General features: G+C 46.3%; 1 protein-coding gene across 4 annotated transcripts; it reads right to left on the bottom strand.

Moving 5' to 3' along the window:
- Positions 1 to 376: 376 nt before the first annotated feature.
- LOC147443346 (uncharacterized) lies at positions 377 to 14,654 on the bottom strand. 4 transcript variants are annotated; one of them, XM_086529846.1, is made up of 8 exons: positions 14,582 to 14,605; positions 14,329 to 14,501; positions 4,633 to 4,778; positions 2,054 to 2,321; positions 1,463 to 1,647; positions 1,279 to 1,370; positions 638 to 856; positions 377 to 490 (listed from the first exon to the last, which is right to left on the bottom strand). In XM_086529846.1, the coding sequence occupies exons 1-8, from the start codon at positions 14,603 to 14,605 to the stop codon at positions 377 to 379; spliced, it is 1,221 nt and encodes a 406-aa protein (XP_086385972.1). The 4 variants fall into 4 exon arrangements, 1 of the variants encoding a protein (XP_086385972.1); XR_015190319.1 differs by lacking the exons at positions 377 to 490; positions 638 to 856; positions 1,279 to 1,370; ... (1 more) ...; positions 2,054 to 2,321; positions 4,633 to 4,778 and adding an exon at positions 4,964 to 5,455 and having other exon boundaries at positions 14,329 to 14,654; XR_015190320.1 differs by lacking the exons at positions 377 to 490; positions 638 to 856; positions 1,279 to 1,370; ... (1 more) ...; positions 2,054 to 2,321; positions 4,633 to 4,778 and adding an exon at positions 4,964 to 5,446 and having other exon boundaries at positions 14,329 to 14,654.
- Between the last annotated feature and the right edge of the window lie 760 nt (positions 14,655 to 15,414).

Raw genomic sequence — 15,414 nt, 5'->3', positions numbered from 1 at the left:
TGCAAGGCAGGGGGAGGAATAGGAGCACAAAGTTTGGGTGGAGCGCAAAGTGAGCATGAGAATGCCTCACTGCTCCTTATTCTATTGTGGCAATGAGTAAGGTTAGATGGGTTAGTAATCGATGTGAGCGTCCGGCCACTTGGCCTAAACCCCAACAAATGCCACAAATGATTTAGTTCTTACTATAAAATCAGGTATCCATCACTTGGTGGAAAGCTCATGTTACAAAAAGCTATAATAATTTAGACACCGTAGGTCCAAGATGAAGCAATGTTAATTTTCTTCTAGAACAATGGAATACTTTGATAGCCTTCACAATAGTAGGTGTTTTGCGAAAGATGCTACCTTTTGCCAAAACAACAAACACAATACCATACTAGCTATACTCCACTTTATTAGGTCGAATCTTCACTCGAATGAAGATTCGACTCAATTCCACCCAAAATCCCGGTCGATCACTAGCTTGAGCCAGGTTGATGCACCGCGAGGCCTGTCGCATACACGAAGTGATGCATATAAAGAAAAAAATGCACTAGGATTATCTCCCCTTAGTTCTGCCACCTGGGATCCGTCATGGCACTGCCTTGCTCAACCGGCGTGTCGGAGCTCCCTTTCGTCTCCCCCCCACCCAACCCACCCACTTTCCTTCATCTTTTGATTTATTTCCCTTTGCTTTTCCAATAGCATGTTGCTTGATTCTCTTTAAACAAATGAGTTTAGAATTGTACAAGTTGTGGCGCCTCCTGCTGAGGTCAAGCTGTGGCGCTGCTGGGGAGACATCCAATGCAGCACGACGAGAAGACTGAGGGAAGGGATGGGTGTCCCGGGAAGGGAGCAACAGCGCGCATCGCGCAGGCTGCAAGCCAATGGGCACAGAGCAATGGCATGATGGGGAATGCGACGTGTGCATGGCCTCCAACTTAGATCGCAGTGCATTAGCCTTTTGGGGTGGAGGTAATCTCGGCTCTTAATTAATTAATGAAAGCAATGTTAGACCCAGTAGTTAATGTATCTAGTAGGCGCGGCCAATTTTGGTTTTGGGGTGTTTTAAGGGGTATCTGGAAAGATCCCATTTTGTAAAAGTGAGTGGAAGAGCGGAGTGGTAGGCAAAAGGTAAGGCTTAGAAAAATCTGACCGCGCATGTGTAGATATATCTCTCTCTCTCTCATCTGTCTCGACCGCCAAGCATTGGGCGCCTCAGAGGATGCAGATGACTAGCATGCAATAACTGTGGCTTTGCATATTTTGCATGCTACGAGGCAACACAGAGCGGCGGACCTGATGGCCTTGCATGGCAGAGAGCGAACACACCGACAGGAACACTGCTTTGCCCTGCCGCAGTTCGTGCGAGTGAAGGGGGCTGCCCTCGCCTGGCCAGAGATGAATCGACGAGGCATGAGGTCAGAGCCAGTGATGCAGGAGAGAAGAAACGAGGGGTGTTCATCATCGTGGTGTGTCTGACCTGCTATAACAAGGTGAACCAGCACCCACAGTGCTCCAGAGGGGGCGATGGGAGATATGCGCAGAGGTGCAAAGGGGACCTTGGGACACGTGCACGCATGTGCAGAGGAGGCAGGCGTAGGTGCAAAGGTGCAAAAGGGGGACTTCGCCTTAACAATTGCTAGATTCTCAGAGATTTTGAAGAATCTGGCTTGGAAATTAATGCGTTTTACGAAGATAGACCCAGTAGTAGTAGTAGTAGTAGGTCCCCAAAAGGACTTTTTCTGGGTGAATTAAAGGGAATCTTAGTAGATGCTCTTGAGGCTTTGAGGGAAAAGAGGGGTGGGGGGCACGTGGTGGAGAGAGAAAGAGAGAGAGAGAAGTTTTTATCCAAGGCGACTATCTTGTTTGCTCTGAAGGCGGTGACGCAGTCGCGCGGGTGCAGGTGAGCTAGAAAGAGGGAGAGAGGCGCAGAACAGTCTGTCTCCCTATCTCTTGCGGCTCCTGTGCGTAGGCAATGCTGTGGCGAAGGGCTGCTCTCTCTCTCTCTCTCTCTGTTTGTCTCTCTCGCGGCTCCTGTGGGTAGGCCAAGCTGTGGCGCTGCTGGGGAGACATCGAATGGAGCGTCTCCTGTGGGTAGGGCAAGCTGTGGCGCCTCCTGATGAGGCCAAGCTGTGGCGCTGCTAGGGAGACATCCAATGCAGCATGACGAGCAGACTGAGGGAAGGGATGGGTGTCCCGGGAAGGGAGCAACAACGCGCATCGCGCAGGCTGCAAGCCGATGGGCACAGAGCGATGGCAAGATGGGGAATGCGGCGTGTGCATGGCTTCTAGCTTAGATCGGAGTGCATTAGCCTGTTGGGGTGGAGGGAATCTCGGCTCTTAATTAATTAATGAAAGCAATGTTAGACCCAAAGTGGAAAATGTATCATTAATCACTAAGGGGAATCAACAAAGATCCTGGACTTGGGCCTGAGGAGGAAAAAGTAAGGGGAAAAAAAAAACTTATAAAATACCCCTCTAATTTGTGGAAATTCCCAAAATATCCGTCGAATTTCAAAAATCTCGCAAAATACCCTATGGTTGGCATCGTGGCAAGGCGTATTTTCTTGGGAAAATTACCAAAATATCTCTCTAATTTGTGAAAAATATCCCTCTCATTTGTGGAAGATGCCATGCGTCACGATTCGAGAAGAGAGACAGATTTTTCTGTGTGCAACTGCCAGGTCTTGCTTCTATGAGCTCTCTCTCTCTCTCTCTCTCTCTCTCTCTCTCTCATTGCGTCTGCAAGTCGGGTTGGAGGGACTGGGGAGAATGTGGTTATGAGCATATGAATTAGATCTGTGGTACTGCGGAATTTAACCGGCTGTATCAATGGACGGGGCAAGTTGGGAGCGAAGGGGGAAGATGGACTCGTATGCAAAGGAATGCTCTCTCTCTCTCTCTCTCTCTCCCCCTCCGTTGAGTGCACGACAACAAGCCTTTCTGTGTGTGCGCAGGCTGGACGCATGCATGAGTAGGGAGGGATGGTGTAGGGGAAGACGGCAACAGGAGAGGAAGGGGGGGAGGGGACTCTGCAGAGAGGGAGGTGGTAATGCACGTGCATGTGACCCTGGGTTTCTCTCTGCTACTGGCATTCGTCACCGAAATGTGGTTAGGGGCAATGGTGTAACACAAAGAGAGAGCGCAGTCACAGTAGGTGTGTTGGGGGCAGGGTTGCAGAGTAGCAGGAGGTGTAGGTACTAGGAAGAGCTCTCTCTCTCTCTCTCTCTCTCTCTGGCGCAGGGGGAGGTCTCTCCCTGTCTGCATCGCGTCTGACGAGGGCAGTAGGGGTGGACGAGGCGGCCAAGCACATGGAGAACACGGTTGGGGGAATGTTTGTGGAGACCTGTGTGTGTGTGTGTGCGCGCGCGCGCGCGCCACCTATGCACAGGGGAGGAGGCACATCATAGGCTGGGAGCGCATCTCTTGTGCTAGGGCTTGCAGCTGTAGGGCCACCCTGTTCGCATGAAAGAAGAGGGGGGGATATATGATGCATCTACTCCTCTCTGTCATCTGAGCCAGTGCGGATGCAATTGATTTGAGCTATTGCAGCTGGGGATATGCAGGCTGAGCTATGGCGCAAAGGGACAATCGTGCCATATCCAGCACCATATCTACTCATTCGCAAGCCCTGAGAGAGAGAGAGAGAGAGAGAGAGAGAGAGAGAGAGAGAGAGAAAGGGGTTCATCGGACAGGGGTGCGTGGAGGAGGAGAAGGTGGGGGTGGGGGGAGCGGCCCATTAAGCAAGATAACCTTGAGGATGGCAGCTGCAGACATAGAGCACTGCAAGATGGAGAGGCAGGCGGCACTGAGCGGGAGCTCCAGCTCGTGCAGAGAGGGAAGCAGAGGAGAGAGAGTAGAGAGAGAAAGGAAGCGTGATTCTTTACTCATTAGAGGGAGAGAAGGAATCCGGTGGAGATTCCTTATAATGGGTTAGGTGACCATTACGTAATAGGTGCTAATAGAAGCTACTAAATTATTGGATTGGATGATTTGAAATCAATGACATATCATAAAATTAAAAGGCGAGCCTTCAAAATAGGTGCCATTGGAATTGCCAAGCATTTTCATAAAGAGAGATTTCGAAATTTTCATACAAATCAAAATCTATACAGAGGTTATTTTTTTAATGATTTTGTGTAGATAAAAGATTTATTCCAAATGGAGTTGGAGGTTCATGAATGTAAGAAATATCTTTGTTTTAATGCTTTGCTATAAATGACACTCATTTTTTTGGCAGTAGACTTGGAACAAACAAACAAGCACTTTAAAGACAAGGCTTAAAAGATAACTTTACAAAAAAAGATTAATTGTGGCTCCTATAGCCTTCAAATTAATATTAATCGGACGAACCAAGTAAAAGGCCACATTAATATCAGAGCATGACTGGATTAGAAACCACAAAATAATCAAATATGAAGATTTTTGAACAAATGTCTCTATTTGTAGAAACCATATTTTTGCCACTAATCCTGAAAAGTTATTCCCATTTATGAAAAATGGCCTCCTAAGGTTAGATTTTGTAAAAGTTCATGCATCCTCAAAGGGTCAAGTCTATACCTATCTTTCATACAAGTATTCAAACGAGTTGAGATTTTGGACCAAGGTCATTTTAAATGTAAGCTAATCACCAAAAAGCAAAGTCTATACCTCTGTCCCGTCCGCTCTTGCCCTTGCTGTCTCCTGCACAACGCCGTGTCGGCCTTGCCTTGCATCGCAGGATATGCGCCACCGCCTCCATCCCCTTCGTCCACGTGCTAACCGTCTGCCTGCTGTTGGTTTGCTGCGCGACAAGACTGTGACGCATACTCGATATTTTGTCATAAATTCCCAAAACGCCCTTCAACTTTCCCAGAATTTCCAAAAGTAAGATAGAAAAATTGTAGCTTTTCATAAGAAGACTGCTGATTGTCTATCAATGCAAGATGATAAAACTAGAATTTGAGTTGGTTATCCAGACTTTGGAGATCGATTGCGAAAAACGAATAAACTTAAAAAAATCTTGAACAATCCAACCAAAACTAATACAAGGGTGTTTTGGGAATTTCAGAAATTTTAGGGACATGTTGGAAATTTTCACAAATTCGAGGGGTGTTTCGATAATTTTCCTTCCATTTATTTGTATTACACCCCACCTTTAGGTTGGGAAGACGAGACCACTGTTGTTTGACCCGTCATGTCCCGATTTTCCTTTCCCTTATCATTGTGTATTCCGTTCCATGCCGCCAATCGACCTGCCTCATTGGAGACTTGCCTTGTAGGCTCCTTCCTCACTCCCTTGGTTCGGTTGTCAAACCACTCCGGCTTCCTTGGTTCAGCCTAATCTGCGATGGCCTCGTTGCTTCGCCTATTGACCTATTGGTCGCGAGAGTTCAACCTGTTCTTGCCCTTCTGTCCACACCCTCCTGTGCCACCTGTGACGCACCCATTGCATGACACCTGTCATCATGTCCCGTCTTGCTTCCTATTCAAACTAAAACAATTAGCTTTACTTAGACATCCCTTGAAACAAAGGTATCTCCACATATTCCTATCAAAACAAATAAACAAAAAAAATTGTTGGGACATACTCACTTCACTTTTGACTTGGACGACCTCTCCATCCTTTATTTTGAGGTTTACTTTGATTCATTTTAAGTTTTATACCTTCCATGGTGATGTATCATGCTTTTCCTCTTGGGTAACCCATAATAAAAAGGTGTTGTATGTTTTAATGTTTGTGATCAAAATTTAATTTTGTATGCTCAATGAGTTTGTTCAAACTGGGAGCATTGGTTGCATCAAGTGTACTATCCCGTTGGTTTAGTAGAGCAAACGAGTAGTTTAAGCAGGTTGCTTTAGTGTAGCAATAGTACATGTTGCCATTGTTTAACACAAGTTGCCCTCCATGTTATCAAGTGCATAGAACAAGTTCATAGAGCTAAAAGAACACGTGAAAGGAATTTACAGCTCAAGATGCACTTACTAAACGAAGGGTGCCGATTGTCGAAGAAATCTCAACACTTAGTTGTACCTACATTGCAGTGTCACTCTACACCGGAAGACAAGACAATTACAGTTGGTCGCTGGTCGTGGGTTCACACTTGGTGGACTTGACGCGTGGCAAGATTGGTGTTTTAGAGGACACCGTGGCCAGTTCTTCTCCGCCATAGTTTGGGGATAGGTGCAACTGGACAATCTGAGATATTTGAGTTATCTGTTGGTTGCCCTTTTGGGTTGTATATATGCTCACATTTGCTTGAGTTTGGATATAATGTTCTAGGTGGTTTATGAGTCTTGAGTCTAGCATTGTGTCGTCTACATCACACACTGCACCCTCCCTGCACATCTTGAGCCTCGACACCCCATTGTACCCATGAGTTCTCGGCTTGGAGCAAAGTGTGTTGCCATGCCAGAGTCTGTACTGATCAGTTAGTCAAGTCCCATGCTGTTCAAGTTCTACTGTTGAGTCGCTTGTTTGCTATATTGTTCATTGTCTACAGTGTTTTCATTCTGTTGAATGAGATTTCGCGCACATTGCACTGAGGAGCACCCACAGTAGAGAGCATGCCACATTATTCCCGCTACAGGTGCTCTTATTTTTGGCACGCCCGGTGGGACCTCAACTAAAGTTTCACTCCGTTGTGCCTACAGGTCGAGGAGCTAGCTCGTTTAAGCTCTTGCCTGTGTCGATCTGCTAGTCTTGAATAGAGAAGTCCAGCTTGGTCTGTTCAACTTAGTCTTGGACCAGCTTGGTCTTGTCACTCGTCTTGGTCTAGTCACTCGTCCTAGTCTAGTCACTCGTCTTGGTCTAGTCTCTCTTCCTCCGGTCTAGCTCACTGGTCCTGGTCTAGTCACTCATCCTCGCCACTCATTGTCATAAAATATGATATCTAACTTTACCAAATGATTTTCTCATATTAAACTGATCATTTAATGTGGGAGAATAAAGGGGAACAAGAGTTGGAATAGAGACATGTGCTTCTAAACCTATCTCAACACGGGACCAAAAGGAGAGATGGTTGCATCTCAATAGGGGTCCAAAATGAGATGGTCTGTCAAAGAGAAATGTGCAATAAGTGCTTCTAAACTTACCTTAGCAGGGAACCAAGAGGAGAGATGGTTACATCTCAATAAGGAGGTAGTCTATCAAAGAGCAATGTGCATCTAATGGAGATTAAAAGACCTTAGGGTTAGCTTCATTAAAGACCTCCAATGGTTAGTGTTAAAAGTCCTTTGATCTTAAGCAATGAGCTTGAGGTGAAAACCCAACCTAAACTTGTCTTTGACCTTATGCAAGCTAGGGCTGTGCTTGAGGTGGGAACCCGACCTAAACTTGCCTTTGACCTTAGGCAAGCTAGGGCTGAGCTTGAGGTGGGAACTCCACCTAAGGTGCTTGTCATGCTTGATGACTAAGGTACTTGAGGTACTTGTCATACTTAATGAGGAAGGTGCTCGAGAAGCTTCCTATGCATTGGGGGTAAGGTTCTTGAGTCAAAAGAGACCCTACACACTTAATGAGGAAGTTGTTTGAGAAGCTTCCTATGCATGGGGGGTAAGATGCTTGAGTCAAAAAGAGACCCTACACACTTAATGAGGAAGTTTCTTGAGAAGCTTCCTATGCATAAAAGTCCCAAAGTTAAGGGAATCTTTGACCTAACCTTCCACTCACCCAAGGGGCACCCCTTTTCTAAAAGGACACATGGGACACATGTCAGACTCTCACTAAGTTTAACCACATGGTGTGCTTGAATGCTATTGGTTGGGCTAAAGAGGGGTCCAATGAGCTTCTACTTCCATCCAACAAATATCTAGATATTTTCAAGCTCTCTCTCTCTAAGGGGTAAGGAGGACACTTATAAAAAGACTACCCATGTACTTGACTGCATGCTGCATGTGATTGGCTAGGGGGAGAGGGGTCCAATTAGATGGAAGCATGTGGAAAAGCTACCACTCGCCCAAAGCAAGGAGGGAGGGTGCTAGGGGGATATACACCACACACACACACACACACACTCATTTGGAAGCATTCTCACTTGGTGAAAGTTGAGGAACACCACCTCCTTCTCCAAGCTTGTGAAAAGTGAGAGCCTACTTCAACACTCTTGGCTATGGAATGCAAATCCAACCAAGAGCCATACTTCAATGCTTAAGCTTGCCATCTTCTCCATCTTCATTACTATGCTATTATGTATGCTAGCAAGAAGAGTGATGATAAGTGAGGAATTATTTCTTTCTCCTATGGACTGTTTCTTCTTCCTCTTCCCTATCCTCATTCCCCCCTAGCTCTCTCCACCTTCGAAGGTGTTTGAGGCCTTAGGAGTGAGGCTTGGGATAGTTAATGCTTTCTACAAATTTTATGTTATGCTTGTGATGCATGAAGCTTTCCATCTTCATTGCACCACCTAGGTCACAAGGAACACAAAGATTGTATTGTACCAAGTCTCTCTTGATGGGAGAAACTATAATACAAATGCCTATTGGAGGGGGGACCGACTCCGTATGAATCCGGTCCTCAACTATTGTCATGTTCTCTAAACTCTCTCTCTTGCAAAAGTATTGTTCATGCCAAGTTAACTAAGTACCATGTTTATGTTGCTACCATCAATCAAGTTCACCCGCTATGCTCACAAAGTAATGTCTCAAAAGTGCTTCACCTAATTTCCTAATTTCGCTACTTTCAAAGTTCATAGGCCATTTCCATTACACTCACACTGGTTCAGTGGAGTCTGGACCAGCTAAGTCAAAAGTCTTAGTGCCCAAAGCTCAAAGATCGGGTGGGTTTCCGATTACTGCATGACACATACGAGGCAGTCCAAAGATCGACAAAGTCCATCACTGAGTCCTTTGAAGTACTACCATCGAAAGCGCTAATCCTTTGTGCCGAGTAGAGGTCCACCAGTCCTATTACCCCTACCTTCCTACATGGCTACCTCCACTCCCTCCAGTTCTTCACCTCCCAAGTCACCTTCCCCAGTACAGTTCTCGCCCACTGTGTTAAAGCAAGCTCTTGCAACAAGCTCCTGAACATGCAGTCATGGAGGAGCTCACAAGCGTCCTGACTAAGGTGAACATAAAGTTTCTGACTTTCAAAGGACTCTCCACAGAGGATGCAGACGACCATGCTAGGCGATTTGTCTCTCTCTGCAAGGTCGTGGGCTCAACAGAGAAGACGCCTACCTTGTGCTCTTCCCGTCAACGTTGGATGGCTTAGCTAATAAATGGTATAGTCGGTTTGCTAAGAACCATTTTACGACTTGGGCCACATTACGAAAGCAATTCTGTGAAGCTTTCAGACCAAGGGACTTCGAAGAGCAGGTTCTAGATGGGTTGGCCAACGTAGTGCTACAACCACATGAGACTTTTGCAGAACTCATGACAAGGAAAAAGTCTTGGAAGCGGTAGCTGACTTGCAGCAGATCAAAGTCCCGGAACACGCCTTGCCCAAAAAGTGAGAAGCCTACATCAGAGACTATCGTGAAGAACACCTTTCAACAAGTTTCCCTTTATGACATGCTAAAGCTCGATGCAAGTCTAAGAAGTGACACCCTTACAATCATTCAATCTTTGTACCTGGGTGCAGGGCCTAGTGGCGGGCACCTCCCTGTACAACCCTTAGAGCCCTACATGATTTTCTATCCCGCCGCTCCCCTCACCAATTATAGGAATCCTCGTCTCACTGTATCTATTCTTGGGCACCAATTCTCCAGTGTCATAGTCGATGGAGGATCTGGCATCAATCAGATGCCGGAGTTCACTATGTTGGCTTTAGGTCTGCAGCCTACCTGCCCTGTTTCCTTCACACTTACATTGGCTGACCAAAGAACAGTCTACCCAATGGGCATAGTGGACAAGGTGCCTCTGCAGGTAGAAGAATTCACCTTTAGCTTGGATTTTGTTGTGGTTTGTCTCCCCAAGGTTGAGGGAGGATTTCCTTTGCTCATTGGTCGACCATGGCTGCAGCACACTAAATCACTTCATGATTGGCGAAACGATGCCATGTGGATACATACTCCTTGCTCCCCAATGAAACCAATTCAACTCGAAGGAGGTATGGATCCACCAGTAGTTTATCATAGTTCTTTGTCAATGGAGTCCAACCCCCAACCCCGACTTGGAGTAGCCTACCCAACCTCACGGGTCCGACGAAGATCTACTGCAATGGTTGGAGGCTACCACATTGCTGCCATGCTATGTGGTCTCTATTCAACCCTTTCCAGAGGATCCTCTTCCCCTGCTCTTCTAGTTGAGACTAGCGAGCCACATCATCCAGAAGCAAGTGTGACAATCACTGAGGATCATACTTTTGTTGCTTCCGTGATGGAAGCCATCGGCCTTGGTGAACCTATAACACATCATAGAAGGGGGAAGAAATCTCCTTTGCAAGGGTTCACCAATGTGTCACCCCTCCCCTTAGCCTCCTCTGTGTCCGCCGGCTCCCCCTCCACGCAAAAGCACTTTGTTGTGTATGAGGACTTACCCTTCGAGGAGCTTCCACCTGGATGGTTACAAGAAGAGTATGTTGATTTTCACATTGATCAGACACCAGCCCATGATGTCTCAAAGCTACAAGAGGTGGCTCAATCTTCATCTTCTGATGCACCCTCACCAGATATACCTCATGTCCCAGTCAAAGAAGTCATCCTGGACACCCTAACGACCCTCAACACATCCTCTTAGCCTCCTTGTTATGGGATCATCCCACGCTACTCGATCAAGTAGTCTCTTTTATGCACTCCTTTAAAGATGTTTTTGCTTGGTCTTACAAAGATTTGGAAGGAATCCCACAAGAATTGGGTGTCCATACTATCCATCTGGTTGAAGGGGCTAAACCAGCCAAATGCCGAGCTTACAAGCTCAACCCTAAATAAACAGAAACTGTCAAGAAAAAGCTAGAAAATAATGCAAGAAGCTGGAATCATTGTTCCAGTGGAGCACTTTGAGTGGCTATCACCCATGGTCATACGCCTAAGAAGCAATCCAATAAAATCTGTGTGCATCGACTACCGCGCTTTGAACAAGGTAACTATCCCAGATGGTTTCCCCACACCCTTCACTGAGCGTGTGCTCGAAGATGTGGCAAGACACGTACTTTACAATTTCATGGATGGGTTCAGTGGCTACAATCAATTAGGCATCCATCCGGGTGATCAACTTAAAACGACTTTTGTGACTCCTTGGGGTATTTTCATTTACACCAGAATGTCTATTGGGCTGAAAAATGCTCCACCGTCTTTCAATTGCACAGTATATGTCATCTTTTGTCCTTTGCTCATGGATCATCTTCGAATATTCATGGACAATTTTTCAACCTTCGCGGGTGCTCAATGTTCAACCCCAGTGGAGAGTCTAGAGGAGCACTTCGCTCCACTGTAACAGGGAACGGGGGGAACACAGCCCAAACGTTCCGAAACGGTGTTCCGGACGAGTCCCGTTCCCGAAACGGAGATGGGAACGAAACGCCGTTCCGGAACATGGTGTAACCGGAACGGTGTTCCGGAATGGGCGAAACATGAGGCGGAATGGTGAAACGCGGGGCGGAACGGGCAAAAGTAGGCATTTGGGGGAAAAAAAAAGTCAGCTTTTGGGGGCAGATTTAGGGCTGTTCGGGGAACATACTTGGTGCAATTTGAGGGCAGGTTAGGGGGAAGATTTGGGGTTGTTTAGGAGTTTATTTGGGACTAAGCTAAATGGAGGTAATTCAATCCTTACTTTAGGTGGACCGTTCCAGCCCCATTCCTGTTCCGGCCCCCCCTCCTCCTCCCTGTTCCCATCTCGTTCCGGACCCTCTCGTTCCCGTTCCCCGTTCTATGCTTCGCTCAGCTCTCTATCGTCTTCCTCAGGTGCAGGGAGACATGTCTGAAGCACAATCCGAACAAATGCCATTTTTTGGTCACTGAAGGTACACTTTTAGGCCATGTGGTGTCTGCTAAAGGTTTAGCGCCTCACCCAAAAAGATAGTAGCCATCATGAAGTTGCCTATAGCACGACAAAAAGGGAAGATATGGCTTTTGTGTATGCTCTACAAAAATTTCGTCACTATTTATTAGAAAACACCCTGTGCTATTTTCTTAATAAGCCACAAGTTGCAGGTCGAGTGTGGAGGTGGTTACTTCTATTTCGGAAGTTTGATTTCGAGGTGGTCCTCCATCTCGGCAAGCATCACGTCATGGCTGACCACCTCTCTCGCATTGAAATAGGAGAAGAAGCTACAGGGACTGCGGACGACTTTCCAGATAGCAATCTCTTTAAGGTGGAAACAACTCCGGAACGGTACGGCGATGTCTTGCATTTGTTATCCACTGGCATGTCCCCAGAGAATGCATCTCCCTTGTAGAAGAGAAGGTTGCTATTGAAGTCTCGACCATTCACTCTCATTGGAGGCCAGCTCTACATGTCAGGTCCGGATAGTATTCTGAGGCGGTGTCTCTCTCCCCATGAAGTTGAGCATATTCTTGAGGATGCCCACAATGGTCCCACTGGTGGCCATTACCCTGGTCACATCACCGCCCATAAAATTCTACAGAATGGTCTATGGTGGCCTTATGTATTCAGGGATGGAATTGCTTATGTCAAAGTTTGTGATGTTTGTCAACGTTGTGAACCGAATCCAAGTAAGCAGTCCAACCGTCCTCTGCAAGTCTCGATGGCATGGTTACCATCTCATTCGAGAGATGGGGGTTAGACTTTGTGGGTCCAATCTCCCTCCCATCTCAACCAGGTAATCGAAAGTATCTGCTTGTGGCTACACATCACGGTACCAAGTGGACAAAGGTTTTGGCAACAACTGATTGCATTAGCAATACTGTGGCAAAGTTTTTATACGAAAATTTATTGTGCAGGTTTGGATGTCCCCTGGAGATCACCAGTGATCGGGGCAGTCACTTTTGTTAATGAGTTGATCTCAATTTTGCTGGCCAACTACAAGATTTTTCATCGCAAATCTTGAGCTTATTAACCTTCTACGAAAATCATGCCATATTCATCCAGCTTCATGGGCTCCAACTATCCACGACACCCTCTGGGCATACCGCAGTTCCTTCAAAGCGGCAACCACTCACACCCCTTTCCAACTAGCCTTCACTTTGGAAGCCATAGCTCCTTTTGAATTCAATTGAGCCCCCCCTCGAGTAGGCAATCTTCGTATTGATTGGGGTATGAGCTCTGCCTACATCTCTCGTCTCTCCCAGTTGGAAGAGAGTAGATTGTTAGCCTCCAATGCACTCCAAACGGAATAGCTTCGTCGTAAGGCTTGGCATGATCGTCAACTTCGCCAACCGAAATTCAAGCTTGGATCATTAGTGCTACTCTATTAGGCTCGCTACCAAAGGAAGTCCAAAAAGCTCATTCCTGCTTGGCAAGGCCCTTACCGAGTGCAAGAGATTCTATCCCAAGGAGCCGTACAATTATCCACACTAGCAAGTGTTCCTTTATCCCTCGTCATTGGGTCTCGAATCAAAGGCTATCATTTTGTAAGCTGACTGTCAAGGGTTCTAGAGTCAAGTGCTAATCTTACTAGCTTGACTCTTTAACCCTAAACTATTCATGTTCTCGATCTACTCTCATATCCCCTCTCCTTCTCCTGCTCTGGTAGGCACTGGTTCTAGCATTTGTATGGGATCTCTCCATCACTCCTTCTGTGTTCGTATTGAATTTGATCACTTTTGATGTGGTTCGCTTTGAGGTGGTCAATTGTATTTGGTTGTTCCCACCACTTAACTCTGCTCGCTTCATTGCCTTTTGTTTGACTTTTCTCTCTTCTCTCTCAACTCTTACTAACGCTGTGCAACCTTGTGCTTGCACTATCCAAATTACTGTTCGTTAGAGCTACTCACAGGGTACTAGGTCTCTCTTTGCTCTCTAGGTTTGAAAATAGTTGTTGAGCTTGAGCAACTAACACGTCTCTATCCATTGATCTTTGACGGTGGCTTTGTATTTCCCTTGGCATACTGTCACATATTGCGCAATGCAGGCCGTTAGTATCCTGCAAAGAGATGGTTGCATCTAGAATAGTCTGAATTACCTTTCAATCTGCATCTAGAAGTCTGTCGGCCTAGGGCGAAAAGTTGACCAATGGGTCACCTTGCCAAAGCTAGGTGCCCGTGCACTAGGAGTAGGAGTAGGTGGTACTACCAACACAACTCGGGCGTGTGATTGGGTGCTGCAACACTAACAATAGGTGGAGTAAAGGTAGAGGTGGCCACGGAAGTGGCCATGCTCACATTTGTTGAAGTTGCGGCCCTGACATCAAAGCCTTTATTCAAGCTCTTAAACTGCCTACAAAAGCATACATTTACATCCGAAACTGCAACATCGAGAGACATTGAGATACATAAGATTCATTTCCACAATGACCATAGAGCATACCCGCACAAGAGGGATTTGGCTGTGGCGCTGGCCTGCAGTTCGAGATCAGGAATTTGATAGCTGTATTGTTGTCGTGCCAATTCTCCAAGAGTCAGCGATGGGGGTATCGATGGGAATTGTAAAATCAGAGGGAGAGAGGTGAGGGGAGATTGGGCACTTTCTGCTATGTCGACCTGCAGTAGAGCTAGCAAACGAATGACTAAGAGAGAGCAAAGAGTTGCTCTAAGGTGAAGAGCAAAGAGAGACCTAGTACCCTGTGAGTAGCTCTAACGAACATTGATTTGGATAGTGCAAGCACAAGGTTGCACAACGTTAGTAAGAGTTGAGAGAGAAGTGGGAAAAGTAAAACAAAAGGCGGTAGGAACAACCAAATACAATTGACTACCTCAAAGGAAACCACATCAAAAGTGATCAAATTCAATGCGAACCACACAAGGAGTGATGGAGAGATCCCATACAAAAGCTAGAATCAGCGCCTACCAGAGCAAGAGAAGAAGAGGGGATATGAGAGTGGATCGAGAACATGAATAGTTTAGGGTTGAAGAGTCAAGCTAGTAAGATTAGCACTTGACTCTAGAACCCTTAACAATCAGCTTACAAAATGATAGCCTTTGCAGGATACTAACGGCTTGCATTGCGCAGTATATGACAGTATGCAAAGGGAAGTACAAAGCCACCTTCAAAGATCGAGGGATAGAGATTTGTTAGTTGCTCAAGCTCAAGATCGCATTAGAATTTTCACTTGCCAAGTGCAGGATCTCAAACACATAGTCCGCACTTTACAAATGCAGCTAGGAGAAGAAAATGATATGGCTGAAGTTCAAAAACTTTCCCCTGTGGTCAGTCCAATGTGTCCTTTCTGCGCCCAATCTCAATCAATAGCCATTTCACAAACAACTTAACAACTATAGCTCCAAGTTCTACTAACGTTGCTGCTATGGCACTCCAAGCGGATGCTTCGAAAGCTCATTTGGGGGATTCGTAGGGAGCAAAACCACCACCACCTACTATGGAGTCTCGACACCCGATATCTGCTTTTTCACAGTTTGGAGGACCCTCCGTGGCCTCACTCTCCCAACCTCCCTT

This window comes from Adiantum capillus-veneris, chromosome 14 (assembly GCF_014529385.1).
Source record: "Adiantum capillus-veneris isolate H3 chromosome 14, ASM1452938v2, whole genome shotgun sequence".
NCBI lineage: Eukaryota > Viridiplantae > Streptophyta > Polypodiopsida > Polypodiales > Pteridaceae > Adiantum > Adiantum capillus-veneris.
Note: the sequence above shows the minus strand (reverse complement) of the source record. Positions and strands in the feature narration are given on the sequence as shown.

What these genes read in the sequence shown, in the direction of transcription:
- LOC147443346 (XM_086529846.1), bottom strand. Translation starts at nt 14,605, where the DNA reads ATGTTCGTTAGAGCTACTCACAGG. An exon ending in GGTTCACCTTGTTATAGCAG is followed by an intron (nt 1,371 to 1,462) that starts GTCAGACACACC and finishes ATCTCTGGCCAG; the next exon opens with GCGAGGGCAGCCCCCTTCAC. An exon ending in CAAAAGATGAAGGAAAGTGG is followed by an intron (nt 491 to 637) that starts GTGGGTTGGGTG and finishes TGTATGCGACAG; the next exon opens with GCCTCGCGGTGCATCAACCT.